Source organism: Oncorhynchus kisutch, linkage group LG7 (genome assembly GCF_002021735.2).
Source record: "Oncorhynchus kisutch isolate 150728-3 linkage group LG7, Okis_V2, whole genome shotgun sequence".
Taxonomy (NCBI): Eukaryota; Metazoa; Chordata; class Actinopteri; order Salmoniformes; family Salmonidae; genus Oncorhynchus; species Oncorhynchus kisutch.
The window spans coordinates 20,349,540-20,366,216 of record NC_034180.2 but is presented as its reverse complement, the minus strand read 5'-3'; the positions used below and the strand labels follow the sequence as shown (position 1 = coordinate 20,366,216).

The window sequence follows — 16,677 nt, the reverse complement described above, 5'->3', positions numbered from 1 at the left end:
AACCTCTCACCCACCGCTCGGCCCTCCGGAGGGTGATCGAACACGGGTGAACTCCGGGTAGTTGCCCCTCGCTGAGTCGGGCCCGTTCCAGACAGCATTGGCCCACTCCCGTCACACATTGGCTCTACCCGTCAGGCAGGAGACGAGGACACTCACGCTCTCCTCGTCCGAGGGAGCCGGCCGAACGGTGGCCAGGTAGAGCTCTAGTTGTAGCAGAAATCCCTGGAACCCCGCCGCCGCTCCATCGTACTCCCTCGGAGGCGTGATGCGCAGAGCGCTGGCACCGGATCCCTCTGGAGGAGATGGTAGAGTTGCTGGTGGGAGGGTAGGTGGGGTAGTAGGGAGACCACTCCTCTCCCAACGGTACATCCTCTCCATCATTTGATCCATCGCTGATCCGATGCGATGGAGGATGGACGTGTGATGAAGGACTCTCTCCTCCATCGTGGGGAGAGGGGTGGTCGCTGCTCCTGCTGACTCCATAAGATTGGTGCGGGCTTCTGTAACACTCAATGAGTGAATGGGTGTGGAGTCAGGCGCAGACAGCAAAGGATGCGGGAAAAAACACGTTTTAATGTCCAAAATCAAAAAGAACAAAATAGTTATACCCAACACAGGCGTAACTATTACTACAATAAGTACCCTTAGGTAAAAATACTAGGACAGCGAGAAAACCCAACAAAACACTAACACCTCTCACAAATACAGAAGAACAAGCCCGCACAAACAGAAGCGGGCTAAACAAACTTAAATAACACCACCCTAACAATTAGACAAAACCAAACGAACACGGAACAAAGGATCGGTGGCAGCTAGTAGACCGGCGACGACGAGCGCCGAGCGCCACCCGAACAAGAAGGGGAGCCACCTTCGGTAATATTCGTGACAAACGCAACGTTGGTCTCATGTTTCATGAGCTGAAATAAAAGATCCCTGAAATGTTCCACAAAAAGCTTATTTCTCTCATATTTTGTGCAAACATTTGTTTACATCTCTGTTAGTGAGCATTTTATCGATGGCAATTTGAATGCAAACAAAATACGGTGATGAGATCCTGAGGCCCATTGTGAGGCCTATATTTTTTTTATGTATCTATGACCAACAGATGCATATCTGTATTCCCAGTCATGTGAAATCCATAGATTAGGGCCTAATGAATTTATTTCAATTGACTGATTTCCTCATATGAACTGTAACTCTGTAAAATCAATTAAATTGTTGCATGTTGCATTTATATTTTTTGTTCAGTATACAATGTTGATCCATCCTCAGTCTCCTATCACAGCCATTAATCTCTGTAACTGTTTTAAAGTCACCATTGGCCTCATTGTGAAATCCCTGTGGTTTCCTTCCTCTCCGGCAACTGAGTTAGGAAGTACACATGTATCTTTGTAGTGATTGGATGCATTGATACACCATCCAAAGTGATATTCAATGTTTGCTGTTTTTATTTTTACCCATCTACCAATAGGTCCCCTTCTTTACCAGGCATTGGAAAACCTCCCTGGTCTTTGTGGTTGAATCAGTGTTTGAAAATCACTGTTTGACTAAGGGACCTTACAGACAATTGGATGTATGGAGTACAGATGTGAGGTAGTCATTCAAAAATCATGTTAAACACTATTATTGCACACAGAGTCCATGCAACTTATTATGTCACTTGTTAATAAGCAAATGTTTACTCCTGAACTTATTTAGGCTTGCCATAACAAAGGGGTTGAATACTTATTGACTTAAAACATTTCAGTTTTAAATTTGTAATTAATTTGTTTTTTGTTTTGTTTTGACATTATGGGGTATTGTTTATAAACCTGTGACACAATTTATAACTGAGGCTGTAATACAACAAAATGTGGAAAAAGTCAAGGGGTGTGAATACTTTCTGAAATCACTGTACACACACGTTCCCCCTTGGAAAATATCTCAAAGTCTGTGCAGTCTCCCAGACTTATATACGGTGAGAGCTCATCTCATCTAGAGTGTTGTGCCCTGAAGCGTAAACACAGTCAACAGCCTTCCCCAGCTCAGCCCTTCTAAACCACAGCGTGGCATATCTCCATCCCATCCCAACCCACAGCTGCAGTGCCCTGGGTAAGGCCTCGGCCTATATCCCCAGCCCCAGCAGCAGCCTCCCTGCCAGGGCACAGCAGCCCAACGAAGGCACATCAGACCTGGTTCATATTGGGTCAACGAACCCAGAGGGAGCTAACGTTACCACATGGCTTACCACGGCTGGCTTGTTTACTACCGTCCTCTCATGGCTACGAGGAAGGTTCTACCATCAGCCTGATGTCCAGAACAGGAGGACAGGACATGGCAGGACAGTGTGTGTGTGTGTGTGTGTGTGTGTGTGTGTGTGTGTGTGTGTGTGTGTGTGTGTGTGTGTGTGCGCGCGCGCGCGTGGGTGTGTTCAGGGCTAGGGTGAAGACTGAGGAGACATAAAACGGAGGATCACCTGCTGTGTTTGTCAGGTTTTGATGCAATAGAGCTCCCTGACAGGCAGCCAGGTGGAAAGATAAGAGAGGTGTTTGCAAAGCAAAGCAGCACTCTTGAGTGCACCACACCGTGCTTAAAAGGCTCAACTCAAAAGGATACACTTGTGTGCCTTCCGTGTTTAGCACCACCTACATTACCATATGAACTCTCTATGTAAATAAACTCAGAGTGCAAATATGTGTTTGTTTTTTACTTGCAATGACTGTGATGTGGTTGTCTTAACTGCCCTCATTTAATCCACTAACCTTCAGTCACTCTGGATAAGAATGTCTGCTAAACGACTTTGAAGTGAAAGTAAATGTTTTTTGATTTTCCCCAATATCAATAAAGGCTAGATTTAGAGAATATAAATTTCAACTGCGAATGCAGCTATTCGTGAGAGGAATAACGTAGATGAAGGTGTGCTTGTACTCATCATTTCTTCATTTGTGTGTGTGTGTGTGTGTGTGTGTGTGTGTGTGTGTGTGTGAAAGAGAATAACTATCTACTAAAACAGACTGGGAACTCAGATTAGGATCTAATTAGTGTCTCAGCTGGAGTGAAATTGAACAGAGACACAGTGAGTATGAAGAACAGGATTCACACAGACTCTGTTCTGAGGGCAAAGCATTTGCTAAATGACAATTTTATTACCAGAACTGGGCTGGAACAAAACCCTGCACAGCCTGTGGGTCCCCAGGACTAGAACTGAAGGGCCCTGCCTGGTGTGAAGGTCTGATTGTGACTGTGAGACTCAAGTCAATAACATCTTTGTTGGTCCATTATACTCAGAATACAACAGAAATGTGTTGGTTTTTGCCGACACAGTACCTCCACGCAACTTTCAACTCACCCGTAGATGCAGGAGATGTCTATGACCACATCGATCATGTCGCAGCACAGCTCGTAGGTCTGCATGTCCACCGGACTGCTGTCTGTGGCGATGTAGATCTTACTGACCACGTCAAACAGAAAGGCCTTCTCTATGCCCGAGTTCTGAAAGTACACGGAGAGAGATGACACGCTACACTTGGAAAACACATAATAGAGCAAATACACCAGAGCGATTAGAAGCAGCAGGTGGGCACGCTATCGTCTCCTGCTAGAATATCATCCATCAATTTCCTGACGATTCTACATGTTGAACTGCCACAGTTCGCCGCCACCCAGCAGGTGATCCGTAAAACACTGCAGCCACCCGCTGCTTTTTAACAGTTCATCATTCTGGTGTGTTTTCTCTCCGACATTTGACACTTGACTACCTCACACAGGGGAAAAAGAAAGCAAGGACGGGGCAAAAACTAAACTGGAGATGCTCTACTTTCTAAGAACTCAAAACAGCAGGGAGGGATATATTTTGGCAAGACCAAAAAGCCCTGTAGAGGAACTAACGAGTGAGGTTGAGAGCCATGGTGTATGCTCGCCAGGGGGGCAGAGGGGGGCAGGGAGGACCAAAGTTAAGTAAATCAAAGAAGAGAAAGTAGAGAGCACCGAGCACCAACCAGGGATATGAAAAGGATTACGTCCTAAATAGCCCCCTATTACCTTTATAGTGCACTACTTTTGACTAGGGCCCATTCAAAAGTAGTGCAGTTGATAAAGAATAGGGTGCCATTCAGGACGGAACCAAGAACTCCAGAGCACTAGGGGTCGGTGGTGGGAAAAGGACTCCAACAGAGTCTACACTTTGAAGATATAGCACTAACACAGTCATCTGGGTCTCCCTCTCCTCTGTGAATATTAGATCACTGGAAACAATTTACATAAGCAGAGGGAGAGAGGCAGAGAGAAAGAGCGAGAGATAGAGAGGCTTGTTTATTTCACTTTTGTTTATTATCTATTTCACGTGCTTTGGCAATGTAAACATATGTTTCCCATGCCAATAAAGCCTTTTGAATTGAATTGAGAGAGCGAGAGAATGAAAGAGCACTCACTTGAAAGCTTGGAAATAAAGCCCCAAAGCCAAGGTTTTCAGACATTCTTCCCATTAACTAAAATCCCCCCAAAAATATATATGTCCCATGTGGCTTTTGAACCTTCTTTCCATATGTCGATAATGTATTTTAGATACATTACTAATCTATGGGCAGCAAGAGATTACTGACGTTTGATGAGGTAAAGTGACTTCTGTATGATCTGTGTTGACACTGAATGACAGGTATTCTCTCTTCTCCCTCCTACTTTGATGACCAGTTGATGCAATTGATTGGCTAGTCCACTCATCTGGTTTTACAGGTCTACATCACTCTGGGACTAATCCTAACATACTTGTCTTTCTTGCACTCACTTGTTTTGTTTTTCTTCTGGGCACTGATTCCACTATTTTGAAGAAGTCTACTTGGACTGACGCTGATATGTGGTTATTTTTTACTAACTTAGTTGAATGCACTGACTGTATGTCTCTCTGTGTCTGCTAAATGAATTAAATTGGCATTGTAAATGTAGATTTACGCACATAGAGTAACTTCAATCTTCAGACATACCGTGCAGTGCCAATCATAAGTATTCAGCCACCCTTGGATTTATTCACTTTTTATTGTCTTACAAAGTGGGTTTAAAATGTAGTCAATTGTCATTTTTTTTGTCAACAATCTACCCAACCCCTAAAATGTATGAAAAAAAAAACACGAATATACCTTAATTAGATAAGCATTCACCCCTGAGTCAATACATGTTAGAATCGCCTTTGGCAGTGATTACAGCCGTGAGTCTTCTTGGGTAAGTCCCTAAGAGCTTTGCACACCTGGATTGTGCAATATTTGAAGATTATTCTTTTCAAAAATCTTCAAGCTCTATCAAAGTGTTGGGTATCACGGCTAAACATAAATGTTCAAGTCTTGCCATAGATTTTCAAGCAGATGTACTGTAAGTCAAAACTGTCACTCAGGAACATTCACAGTCTTCTTGGTAAGCAACTCCAGTGTAGATTTGACCTTGTGTTGTAGGTTATTGTCCTGCTGAAAGGGGAATTCCACTCCCAGAGTCTGAGGTAAAGCAGACTGAAGCAGGTTTCCCTCTAGGATTTTGCCTGTTCTTAGCTCCATCCCGCTTCTTTTTATCCTGAAAAACACCCCAGTCTTTGCTGATGTCAGGCATACCCTAGTCTCGCGTTGCCATACCTCCAAAATGACGCCTCCCTTGGAGGTCTGGAGAATGTTGTATTGCAAAAACGGTTTGAATAGTCCTCTGGCAAGATTATGATTGGATGTTACATTTCAAGAACTCTCCCCCCCACACACCCGTAGAAGGAGAGCTGTTATGTTATGTGCATTACCAGGTAACTGTTACTATGCTAGTTTTTAAGTTATCAAGTGTGGCCGACAGACTGCGATGTACATTTATTAAAACGGAAAGTGGATTACACTGATCAAGTCAAACAGCACAACATGTTCTAAACCTCTCTGGTGACAAACGCTTTTTTCCTTGCCTCCATTCATCCTGTCCACGTGGCTGTGCTCAGCTACCATTGAAAATATCTTGAAGATGGCCCATTATTGGGAGAACCTATTCAAGTAAGTAAATACATTTTTCAAATGTGAAGAAATTCTGTATTAATAGCCAGCTACTGTAACAAAATATAATGTACTTCTCAACGTAAATGATACTGTATGATCAACAGTAACATGCTGTATAAACTGAATACAATAGATTACCGTACATTTGTATTTGTGAATATTCCAAATAGAATGTCACAACAACAAAAAAGCACATGGGGGCAAAACATCAAAGCACATCCTCAGAGTCAAGAGAGTAAACATTAAATATTTTATTCTTAGTTAATTGGTACCTGTTTAGTTATTTTATATGCATTGCTTTGTCTTTGGCCTTGCCATTTTATATTATAGAACAAATGTAAAATCAGAAAACGGTTGGTCTAAAGGCATCTTACATACATTATCACCAGGTCTGTCACACCCTGACCATAGTTTGCTTTGTATGTTCTATGTTTTGGTTGGTCAGGGTGTGATCTGAGTGGGCATTCTATGTTGGATGTCTTGTTTGTCTGTGTCTGTGTTTGGGCCTGATATGGTTCTCAATCAGAGGCAGGTGTTAGTCATTGTCTCTGATTGGGAACCATATTTAGGTAGCCTGTTTTGTGTTGGGTTTTGTGGGTGATTGTTCCTGTCTCTGTGTTTGTTTGCACCACATAGGGCTGGTTTGGTTTGGTTTTTTCGTTATTATCTTTATTACAGATGTATCGAAATAACCACGCTGCATTTTGGTCCGAACCCTGCTACAACTCCTCTTCAGACGAAGAGGAGGAAAAAAACCTTAACAAGGTCCAATTAACTAGAGTGCCATCTTTACCCATAACCCCATACCATACTACAAGTAAACCCAAATGTGTCCTCCAGGTGTCACAATAAGAATAGGGCATTTTCATATACAGTGCCTTCAGAAAGTACAGTATACACACCCCTTGACTTTCTCCACATTTTGTTGTGTTCCAGTCTGAATTTAAAATTGATTCAATTTGAGAGTTTTTCCATCACTGGCCTATACGCAATACCCCATAATGTCAACGCGGAATTATGTCTTTCTTCCTTCTTTTTTTTACAAATTAAATAAAAATGAAAAGCTTAAATGTCTTGAGTCAATAAGTATTCAACCCCCTTGTTATGGCAAGCCTAAATAAGTTCAGGAGTAAAAATGTGCTCAACAAGTCACATAATAAGTTGCATTATTTTTGAATGACAACCTGATCTCTGTACCCCATACATATAATTATATGTAAGGTCCCTTAGTAAAGCAGTGAATTTCAGACACAGATTCAACCACAAAGAACAGGTAGGTTTTCCAATGCCTCGCAGAGAAGGGCACTTATTTGTAGATAGGTACAAATTTTAAAAAGCACACATTAAATATCTCTTTGAGCATGGTGAAGTTATAAATTACACTTTGGGTGGTGAATAAATACACCCATTTACTGCAAAGATAGGGACAATGGTGAATGTAAAACAGTTACAGAGTTTAATCCTTAAGACTTTATTGACGCACCAGTGCATCAATCGAAGTAACATTTAAAAAAATCCCCATCAAAATCTGTCAGTTTAAGCTAGAGATATCCGTCTCAATCCGCCGCATCCGCCTATTTCGGCTTTCAGCATCTACGGTGGAAGGTGGCTGAGCTACAGTGGTGTTGTCAGACTATGAAACAGCCCAAAATTTGGTCTACTCACAAAAACATCTGTCACGTCTGAACGGTTTGGCCTACAAAAAAATTATATGACCACTCTATGGAAAGATGAAAAGACGACCTACAAGTGTCACGGGACTCGTCTTAAGGTAACCAAATTCATGGAAGTATGGAGGTAGTTTTTTGGCAACAAATTAAGGGGATAAATATGTGTCCAAAATAACAAAAATATTTCCTGATCTTTCTTATATCTCCTAGACATAGAACAAACTTTTTTTTTTAAATCCTCACAATTTTTTTTTACTGTCTGTATTTAGCAATTTATGAATATGTTATTCAATGCATTTCTATGGGCTATAGAAATATGGGCTATACCCACTACCAGTGTGGAAATTCTCAAAGTGATTTTTTTCTTCACCTCAAACAGAAAGTAAACAAAGTCTGTTTTAGCATCCATTGAAAATGACAATAGTTCCTCAACGTAGCCTATTTGAAAAATCTTTCAATAACAGCTCAGCGTGAAGGGGGAAAAAAATGTCATGCTCTGATCCGGTGGAAACGTCATATATTAAGCCTACCTGATTACTTCTTATCCCTTGTGCAAATAGCCTACAGCTATGTCTGTCTGGAGCTCATTGGAGCAGGAAACTGAGGGCCCAGAAAATGTTATACAATGTTGCAAGTTTTCTAGAACAATCTTCAGACTGTACCCAAGGTAATAGTTGATAGAATGTTTCAAGTTCCTTTCAGACAAGCCATGCGTAGCCAATGTGATTTATAGGATATTTATTTGAAATCAGGAAATTTTCTATCTGCAGCCGGCAATGTTTTTATTTCTCGGCTTTATGTAGGCTATTTTTACAAAGTTGGCAAATATAAGTTACTTTTAGAATTTTGATTAACCACATGATACTATTTTGAGATATAAAGGAAATGAAACCGTTCCACAAAAATGTGCATATAAAAATCATAACCCGGCACGCAGATCCTCAGTAAAAGGAACATGACAGTCCACTTGGAGTTTGCCAAAGGGCACCTAAAGGACTCTCAGACCATGAGAAACAAGATTCTCTGGTCTTATGAAACAAAGATTGAACTCTTTGGCCTGAATGCCAAGTGTCACGTCTGGAGGAAACCATCCCTGCGGTGAAGCACGGTGGTGGCAGCATCATGCTGTGGGGATGTTTTTCAGCGGCAGGGACTGTGAGACTAGTCAGGGTCAAGGGAAAGATGAACGGAGCAAAGTACAGAGAGATCCATGATGAAATCCTGCTCCAGAGCGCTCAGGGTCTCATACTTGGGCAAATGTTCACCTTCCAACAGTACAATGACCGTAAGCACACAGCCAAGACATCGCAGGAGTGGCTTCAGGACAAGTCTCTGAATGTCCTTGAGTGGCCCAGCCAGAGCCCGGACTTGAACCTGATCAAACAGCTTTGGAGAGACCTGAAAAGAGCTGCGCTCCCCATCCAACCTGACAGAGCCTGAGAGGTTCTGCAGATAAGAATGGGAGAAACTCCCCAAATACAGGTGTGCCAAGTTCGTAGCGTCATACCCAAGAAGACTCGAGGCTGTAATTGCTGCCAAAGGTGCTTCAAAGTACTGAGTAAAGGGTCTGAATACTTATGTAAATGTAATATATAAATGTGAAATATATATATATAGATAGATATATATCACATTTCCAAACACCTGAAGGTACAAAAAGGTACCTGAAGGTACAAACAATAGTACGCAAGTATAAACACCATGGGACCACGCAGCCATCATACCGCTCAGGAAGGAGATGCACTCTGTCTCCTAAAGATTAACATACTTTGGTGCGAAAAGTGCAAATCAAATGTATCATGCACAAAGTAGATATCCTAACCGACTTGCCAAAACTATAGTTTGTTAACAAGAAATTTGTGGAGCGGTTGAAAAACGAGTTTTAATGACTCCAAACTAAGTGTATGTAAATTTCCGACTTCAACTGTATATACCTAAAGGGGCCTTAAAATTCATGGCATGACCATGGTATGACCATCTTAAAACAATTCCATATGTTAGCTTCGTTACTCCACATTACTAACCTAATTGACAGAGTGAAAAAAAGGAAGCCTGTACAGAATACAAATATTCCAAAACATGCATCCTGTTTGCAACAAGGCAGTAAAGTAATACTGCAAAAAATGGGGCAAAGTAATTAACTTTATGTCCTGAACACACAGTGTTATGTTTGGGTCAAATCCAATACAACACATTACTGAGTACCACTCTCCATATTTTCAAGCATAATGGTGGCTGCATCATGCTATGCATCATGCTATGCTAGGTGTGTTTATAATCGTTAGGTTTTTCAGGATAAAAAATAAACGGAATGGAGCTAAGCGCAGGCAAAATCCTAGAGGAAAACCTGGTTCAGTCTGCTTTCCACCACACACTGGGAGATTAATTAATATTTCTTCAGGACAATAATTGAAAACACAAGGCCAAATCTACACTGGAGTGGCTTACCAAGAAGACAGTGAATGTTCCTGAGTGGTCGAGTTACAGTTTTAACTTAAATCTACTTGAAAATCAAGACCTGAAAATGGTTGTCTAACAATAATCACCAACCAATTTGACAGAGCTTGAAGAATTTTGAAAAGAATAATGGGAAAATGTTGCACAATCCAGGTGTGGAAAGATCTTAGAGACTTACCAAGAAAGACTCACAGCTGTCATCGCTGCGAAAGGTGCTTCTACAAAGTAGTGACCCAGGGGTGTGAATACTTATTAGGGCTGACCCCATTTAGTCGACTGTTTGGTCGACAAGCTGTTGGTCGACCGAAATTTCTTTAGTCGAGCAGTCGCAATTTATTTTTTCACGGTGCACAAGACACCTGTCTGATTCACGCCTGTCTCAGTGGACTAATCCATTGCAGAGGCCACAGGGATGGCACAGTCCATCACTAAGAAATGTGAAACTGAAATTGTATATGGTTATATTATGTAAAGATAATGGTGCAACACTAATACATCTAATATTATTTTAGAACAAATGTGCTTTCTCCCGCGTTGGATACGGTCCCTGTCCGTGGTTCTGAAACATAATCTTCACTGTGCCCTAAAATTGGTGCCTTTCCCTATGTCGCTATGTGTATAATAGCAAAATTAACCAGCATATTGGGATTGAGAACAATGCGGCAGAGGCAGCAGCAGAGAAAAGGAAACAGCCCTAGCCTTAACCTAATTGTCTAAGAAAATTGAGGACAGAGGAAACCAACTTAATTAGTCCTATAATCAATAGCCTAATCGTACGTGTACATTAGTACGTGGTAAATTGCAGCTTGCTGCTCCAGCCGCCCAGAGTGGCTCGCTTGTGGGTGTGCTGGCAGCATATAGCAGCAGCACGTTAGATTGTGCGTCAAGAATTCAGCACAGCAAGTTTGTATGAAGTTCTGGTTATTAAATAGGTGAATAGTTTAATCCATTCTCCATTTCATGCATTTATTACAGTGCTACAGGCTAACTCAAATGAGCTGCTAACGTAGCTCGTTAGCTATCTAGCCAACTTTACATAAAGTATTGTTAGCTACAGGAAGTTAATTAAATGTCACCATCTACCTAACTTCATATTAGCTAACTATCTTGATGTAGTTATCATTGTAAAAAACTAACTCTAAATGCATTTGTAGGTAGCTAGCTAACAGCCATGGAGGAGGGTGAAAGGATAGCAGCCCCAACTGTCAAAGTGAGAGAGTATAGGGCAGGTACTTGTGTAGTTCCAGCACATAGAAATGAGGATGGAGATAAAAGTAACATAATATTCAGTGCTGTATTATTTAAGTATAATGAAGTCTGTTTCCTGTGATGTTTTCTGTCCTCAGACACAGAGAGCTGTGAAAGCCTGTCTGCAGATGAAGAGGTCCCAATGAAGAGCAGTGGTTCTCAGTCCTGGGGACTCAGAGGTGCACAGTTTTGTTTTTGCCTTAGCACTGCACAGCTGATTCAAATGATCAAGTCATCATCAAGCTTCAAGTGTTATTTATGTATTCATGTGTGATGCTATCCTTGACATGATCCTGCCGTTGTCACATGTTACACATGCACATGTCTGTGCACATGCCTCTATCAATCCAATGTTATCATGATTCGTTATAAGGGATATTATACTTTAGTAATCAACAATGACCTGGTGATGTAAAAGTCTAATAAATACATTGTCTTCCATATTCCTACAGATACCTTGTAACTGGAGATTCCTTCAAAATGATTGCCTTCCGTTACTGTGTAGGGCACTGCAAGGTTGGGGTGACCAGGACCATCTGGGACTCCCTCTGGGGAATTCAGGCATGTGAAGGCTACCTGTGTTCTGCATAACTTCATGAGGATGGACATGACGACCAGGAGGGGATCTGCAGCTCGCCGCTGTGTGCCAGAGGAGAAGTCTGCTGCTCTGCAGGATGTTTCAAGGAGGGTGGTCAACAACGCAGCAAGAGAGGCAATCCATGTGCCGGAGGCCTTCACCTCCTACTTCTTTGAAGAGGATGCTGTTCAATGGCAACACAAACGACTACACTATGCACAACCAAAGGCTCTTAAGAGTAAGAGTATTCTTCCATTTACTTAGTGTCAGGATTTGGCCAGGATTGTTCCGGTTTTGGCCACTAGATGCCCCCATTGTGCTTTTTTGACCCTTTTGTTTTCCCTTGTTTCCAGTTATTATTTGCACCTGTGCCTCGTTTCCCTTGAATGTATTTAAACCCTTAGTTTTCCTCAGATCTTTGCTCTGTGATGCGATGCTGTGAACATTTGTTACTCCAGTTGGACTCGCTTGTGGTACTTTGTTTTTGTTCTCGTTTATTTATTTTTGATTATCTTTTGAGGCTTTTTTCCTCCTGTACCTACCACCTTGTGGATTTACCTTTTCACTTGGAGGATTACCTTTTTCTCTTGGAATTACTTTTGACGTTGTGGATTTATATTTTTGCATGAAGTACTTTCCTTTTTACTTTATTAAAACACTGTCTCAAGTGCTGCTGTGTCTGCCTCATCTTCTGGGTTCTGCCGACTATTAGTGGCTCAGTTTGCTAAGTGACTGTTTCTCACACCGGGTCCTGACACTTAGCTACAGTACCTGTCAAAGGTTTGGTCACAACTACTCATTCAAAGGTTTTTCTTTATTTTTTTTACTATTTTCTACATTGTAGAATAATAGTGAAGACATCAACACTATGGACACAATAACACATGGAATAATTTTATATTTGAGATTCTTCAAAGTATCCACCCTTTACCTTGATGACAGCTTTGCACACTCTTGGCATTCTCTCAACCAGCTTCATGAGGTCGTCACCTGGAATGCATTTCAATTAAACCTCACTAGGGTAGGGGGCACTATTTTCACCTCCAGAAGCTAGGATATGCATATAGGAAACACTAAAGTTTCCAAAAACTGTTCAAATAATGTCTGTGAGTATAACAGAACTGATATGGCAGGTGAAAACCTGAGAAAAATCCATCCAGGAAGTGGGATTTTTTTTATGTTTGTAATTTTCCATTGACTGCCTATACAGTATCCAATGACTTAGTACTCAGATTGCACTTCCTACGGCTTCCACTAGATGTCAACCGTCTTTAGAAATTGTTTCAGGCTTGTATTCTGAAAAATGAGGGAGTAAGACCACTCTGAGTCAGTGGATAGTGGAAAGTCCCCAGACCTGTTTTCTACACTCGACCGAGAGCATGCCTTTCTTGTTTTTCTTTTATATTGATGAAACAATTGTCCGGTTGAAATATTATTGATTATTATGACTAAAAACAACCATATGAAGATCATCAAAGGTAAGTGATTAATTTTATCGCTATTTTTTACTTTTGTATATTGAAACAATTAGACACCCTATAACCCACACCTACTGTACACACTTGTGTATCAATCTGATTGATGGATTGTGTCTCTGGTGTATAACTGCAGCTCCTTCCACCTTCAAAGAATAAACAGGAGGACCAACCATGGAGAATAGTAAGACACTTCATTATTTATATAACTACGCTATATTGTTTGTCCTTGTGTGTCTGTGCATGTTTTTCAGCATAAAGTATTCTGCAGCCACTTAGTGTGGACACCAGGTGAGGCCACACACAGATTCCTGTTGAACACTGTCTTTTTAACTAACTTGTTTTCTCAATAACAGTCTCTCTCCTTCACTTCATCACTCTCCCACCTGCTCCCTAAATCCTCTAGATCAGGGTTGCCCAACCAGTCGATTGCGATCTACTGGTCAATCGCGGAGTGCTTGCCAGTTGATCGTGAGATGATAATACATCTACTAAAATTCAGCCACACATATCAATGCCTATAATCTCTTTCTGTTTTAACGTTCGACAGTCCTCCATTCACAGCCATGTCTGAAAAGTCACGTGATTTACATAAAATAAGACCAGTCCCTGCCCACTTATTGACTAGTTGGCGCGGTCAGATGCCGCCCGCCAACTTCAAGTCGAGGTCACGGTGATGCCAGGCAGGTAGCTAGCTAGCTAACTTTGTAGCTAGATCAGTTCTTAAGTTGTTCTTAAATTGTGTAGTCAACAGCAGCAATAATTAGTGAAGGGAAGGATACAAAAAAAACTGAAAACGTATAATTTCCACAAGGAATGGGAGGAGGATTACTTTTTTGTCAAATCAAACTCAAAATGTGTGCCGGGTAGCCTAGTGGTTAGAGAGTTGGACTAGTAACTGGAAGGTTGCAAGTTCAAACCCCCGAGCTGACAAGGTACAAATATGTCGTTCTGCCCCTGAACAGGCAGTTAACCCACTGTTCCTAGGCCGTCATTGAAAAAAATAATTTGTTCTTAACTGACATGCCTAGTTAAATAAAGGTAAAATAAAATCTGCCATAATAGCATCGCTATCCCAAAGAAAGGTAACATAGTATTACATTATAAACCACACACAAAGCCCAGGAAAGAGATTTTCCAGCAAAGACTGAATTACGAAGAAGAAAGGTACAAGAACAAAAAAAATCAACTGGCAGCGCAGCAGTCAATTTTCACACGGCCCGTGACCAAAGGGAAGGCGGCAACCATAGCATCTTATCGTGTGAGTCGCGTATATGCTAAACATAAAAAAGTCCTTCCAAGATGGGGAGATGATCAATGAAGCATTTATTGAGGCTGCAGACTCGCTGTTTGGGGATTTTAAGAATAAGCCTAAAATGATGGCTGCCATCAATGACATTCAGTTGTCCAGAAATACAGCGACAAGAAGATGTGAGGGAATAGCAGAGAACCTCGAGGATCAACTGAAGAAGGATATTGACAACTGCCAGTGTTATTCCCTCCAGTTTGACGAGTCCACAGATATGGTAGATATGGCACAGTTATGCATTTTCATTGACAACATGAGTACAAAGGAGGAACTACTCACCATTTTGCCACTGAAAGGACATACAAGGAGCGGCAGGTAGCCTAGTGGTTAGAGCGTTGGGCCAGTAACTGAAAGGTTTCTGGATCAAATCCCCGAGCTGACAAGGTAAAAATCTGTCATTCTGCCCCTGAACAAGGCAGTTAACCCACTGTTCCCCGGTAGGCCATCATTGTAAATAAGAATTTGTTCTTAACTGACTTGCCTAGGTAAAAGAAAACAAGGGGTGAAGATATTTTTCAAGCTTTTATGGAGTTTGCAAACAAATTCCAACGGCCCTTTTGTAAGCTTGTCTTCATTACTACCGATGGGGCACCCACTATGTTAGGCCGCATTAGTGGGTTCGTTGCACTGTGCAAACAAGATGATTCTTTCCCTGACCTTCTTAGTTATCACTGCGTAATTAATCAGCAAGCCTTGTGCTGGAAGATGTTAAACATGAAAGAGGTGATGGAGCTTGCGATGAAAATTGTGTGTTCTATTCGAGCAAGAAGCCTACAGCGGAGGCTATTTCGAGCTCACTTAGAAGAGACTGAAGCGGAACACACAGACCTGCTGCTGCACACGGATGTGCACTGGCTGAACTCAGGTATATTTTTAGGGAGATTCAGGGAGTTGTTGCCTGAAATCAAGGAGTTTCTCAAGGTCAAACATGCAGAATATGCACAGCTAGAGGACACAAAGAGGCTCCTGAATTGAGCTTTTCTCACTGACCTAATTTATATGCTAAATGAATTGAATGTAGAACTGCAAGGAAAAGGCAAACATGTAATCGACATGATCAGCTCTGTGAACACTAAAAAAACTGCAACGTAACTGCACTTCTTTCAACACATGCATTCAGATACAGCACAGCTTGACAGTGCACGTAACGTGGAGCAAGTCCAGAGAATCTTATCTGAGTATGACAGTCGTTTCACTGACTTTGCATCACTTGAGCCTATTGCCACTTATATGTGCTTTCCGTTTGGCACAGACATAAATGTGGAAGTCATTGCCTCCAAAAATGGGATACCTTTTTCAGTTGGACACCACTCACTATAGCAGAAACTGAAATTCTCCCCCTTCAAAATGACATTCAGCGGAAATCCAGGGCAACCACTGAAATGAAAGAAGAGTTCTGGGAGCTACTGCTAGACGAGAAGTATCCCAACATAAGATGTGTTCTCAACTTATCAGCCCTTGGTGGATCAACCTACCTCTGTGAGTCTGCATTTTCTCACATGAAAATAATACAGTCCAAGTACAGATCTACTTTGACTGATGACTATGAAAAACTACTTGCCTCCACACAATGCCAAAAGTCACACTAAGGTAGGAAATTAAACTAGTTGCACTTATTTGTGGAAGACATGTTATTAGTCCACATCAAATAAGTATTACAGCGGCAGGTCCATACTCAGTGGTGTGTTGCGTTTCATACATTTTGTTGGTTGGTTTAGGTTTAGAGACTGGTATATCTCATCAGGCTGGCAAATTAAAAGGTACATCTCACATCAAAGGTTGGGCACACCTGTTTTAGGTTATATCATCTGTGAAACCCCTCCCGCATCATCTGTGAAACCCCTCCCGCATCCGAACTGGCTACATAGAGGGCACAGCTTGATCAGCGGTGAGAGGTCACTTGGTCAGGTCAACAGGAAGTACTATTAAAGAGATGCTTTACATTGAAATA

General features: G+C 41.6%; 1 protein-coding gene across 1 annotated transcript in view; it reads right to left on the bottom strand.

Annotated features, from left to right (window-relative positions):
• The window catches only part of rragd (ras-related GTP binding D), a 38,538-nt gene that overhangs the window by 9,930 nt on the left and 11,931 nt on the right, over positions 1-16,677 (bottom strand). The window contains exon 6 of the mRNA XM_020487697.2: positions 3,329-3,471. Within this exon, the coding sequence (XP_020343286.1) occupies positions 3,329-3,471 (143 nt within the window). The remainder of the gene's footprint in view (positions 1-3,328; positions 3,472-16,677) is intronic.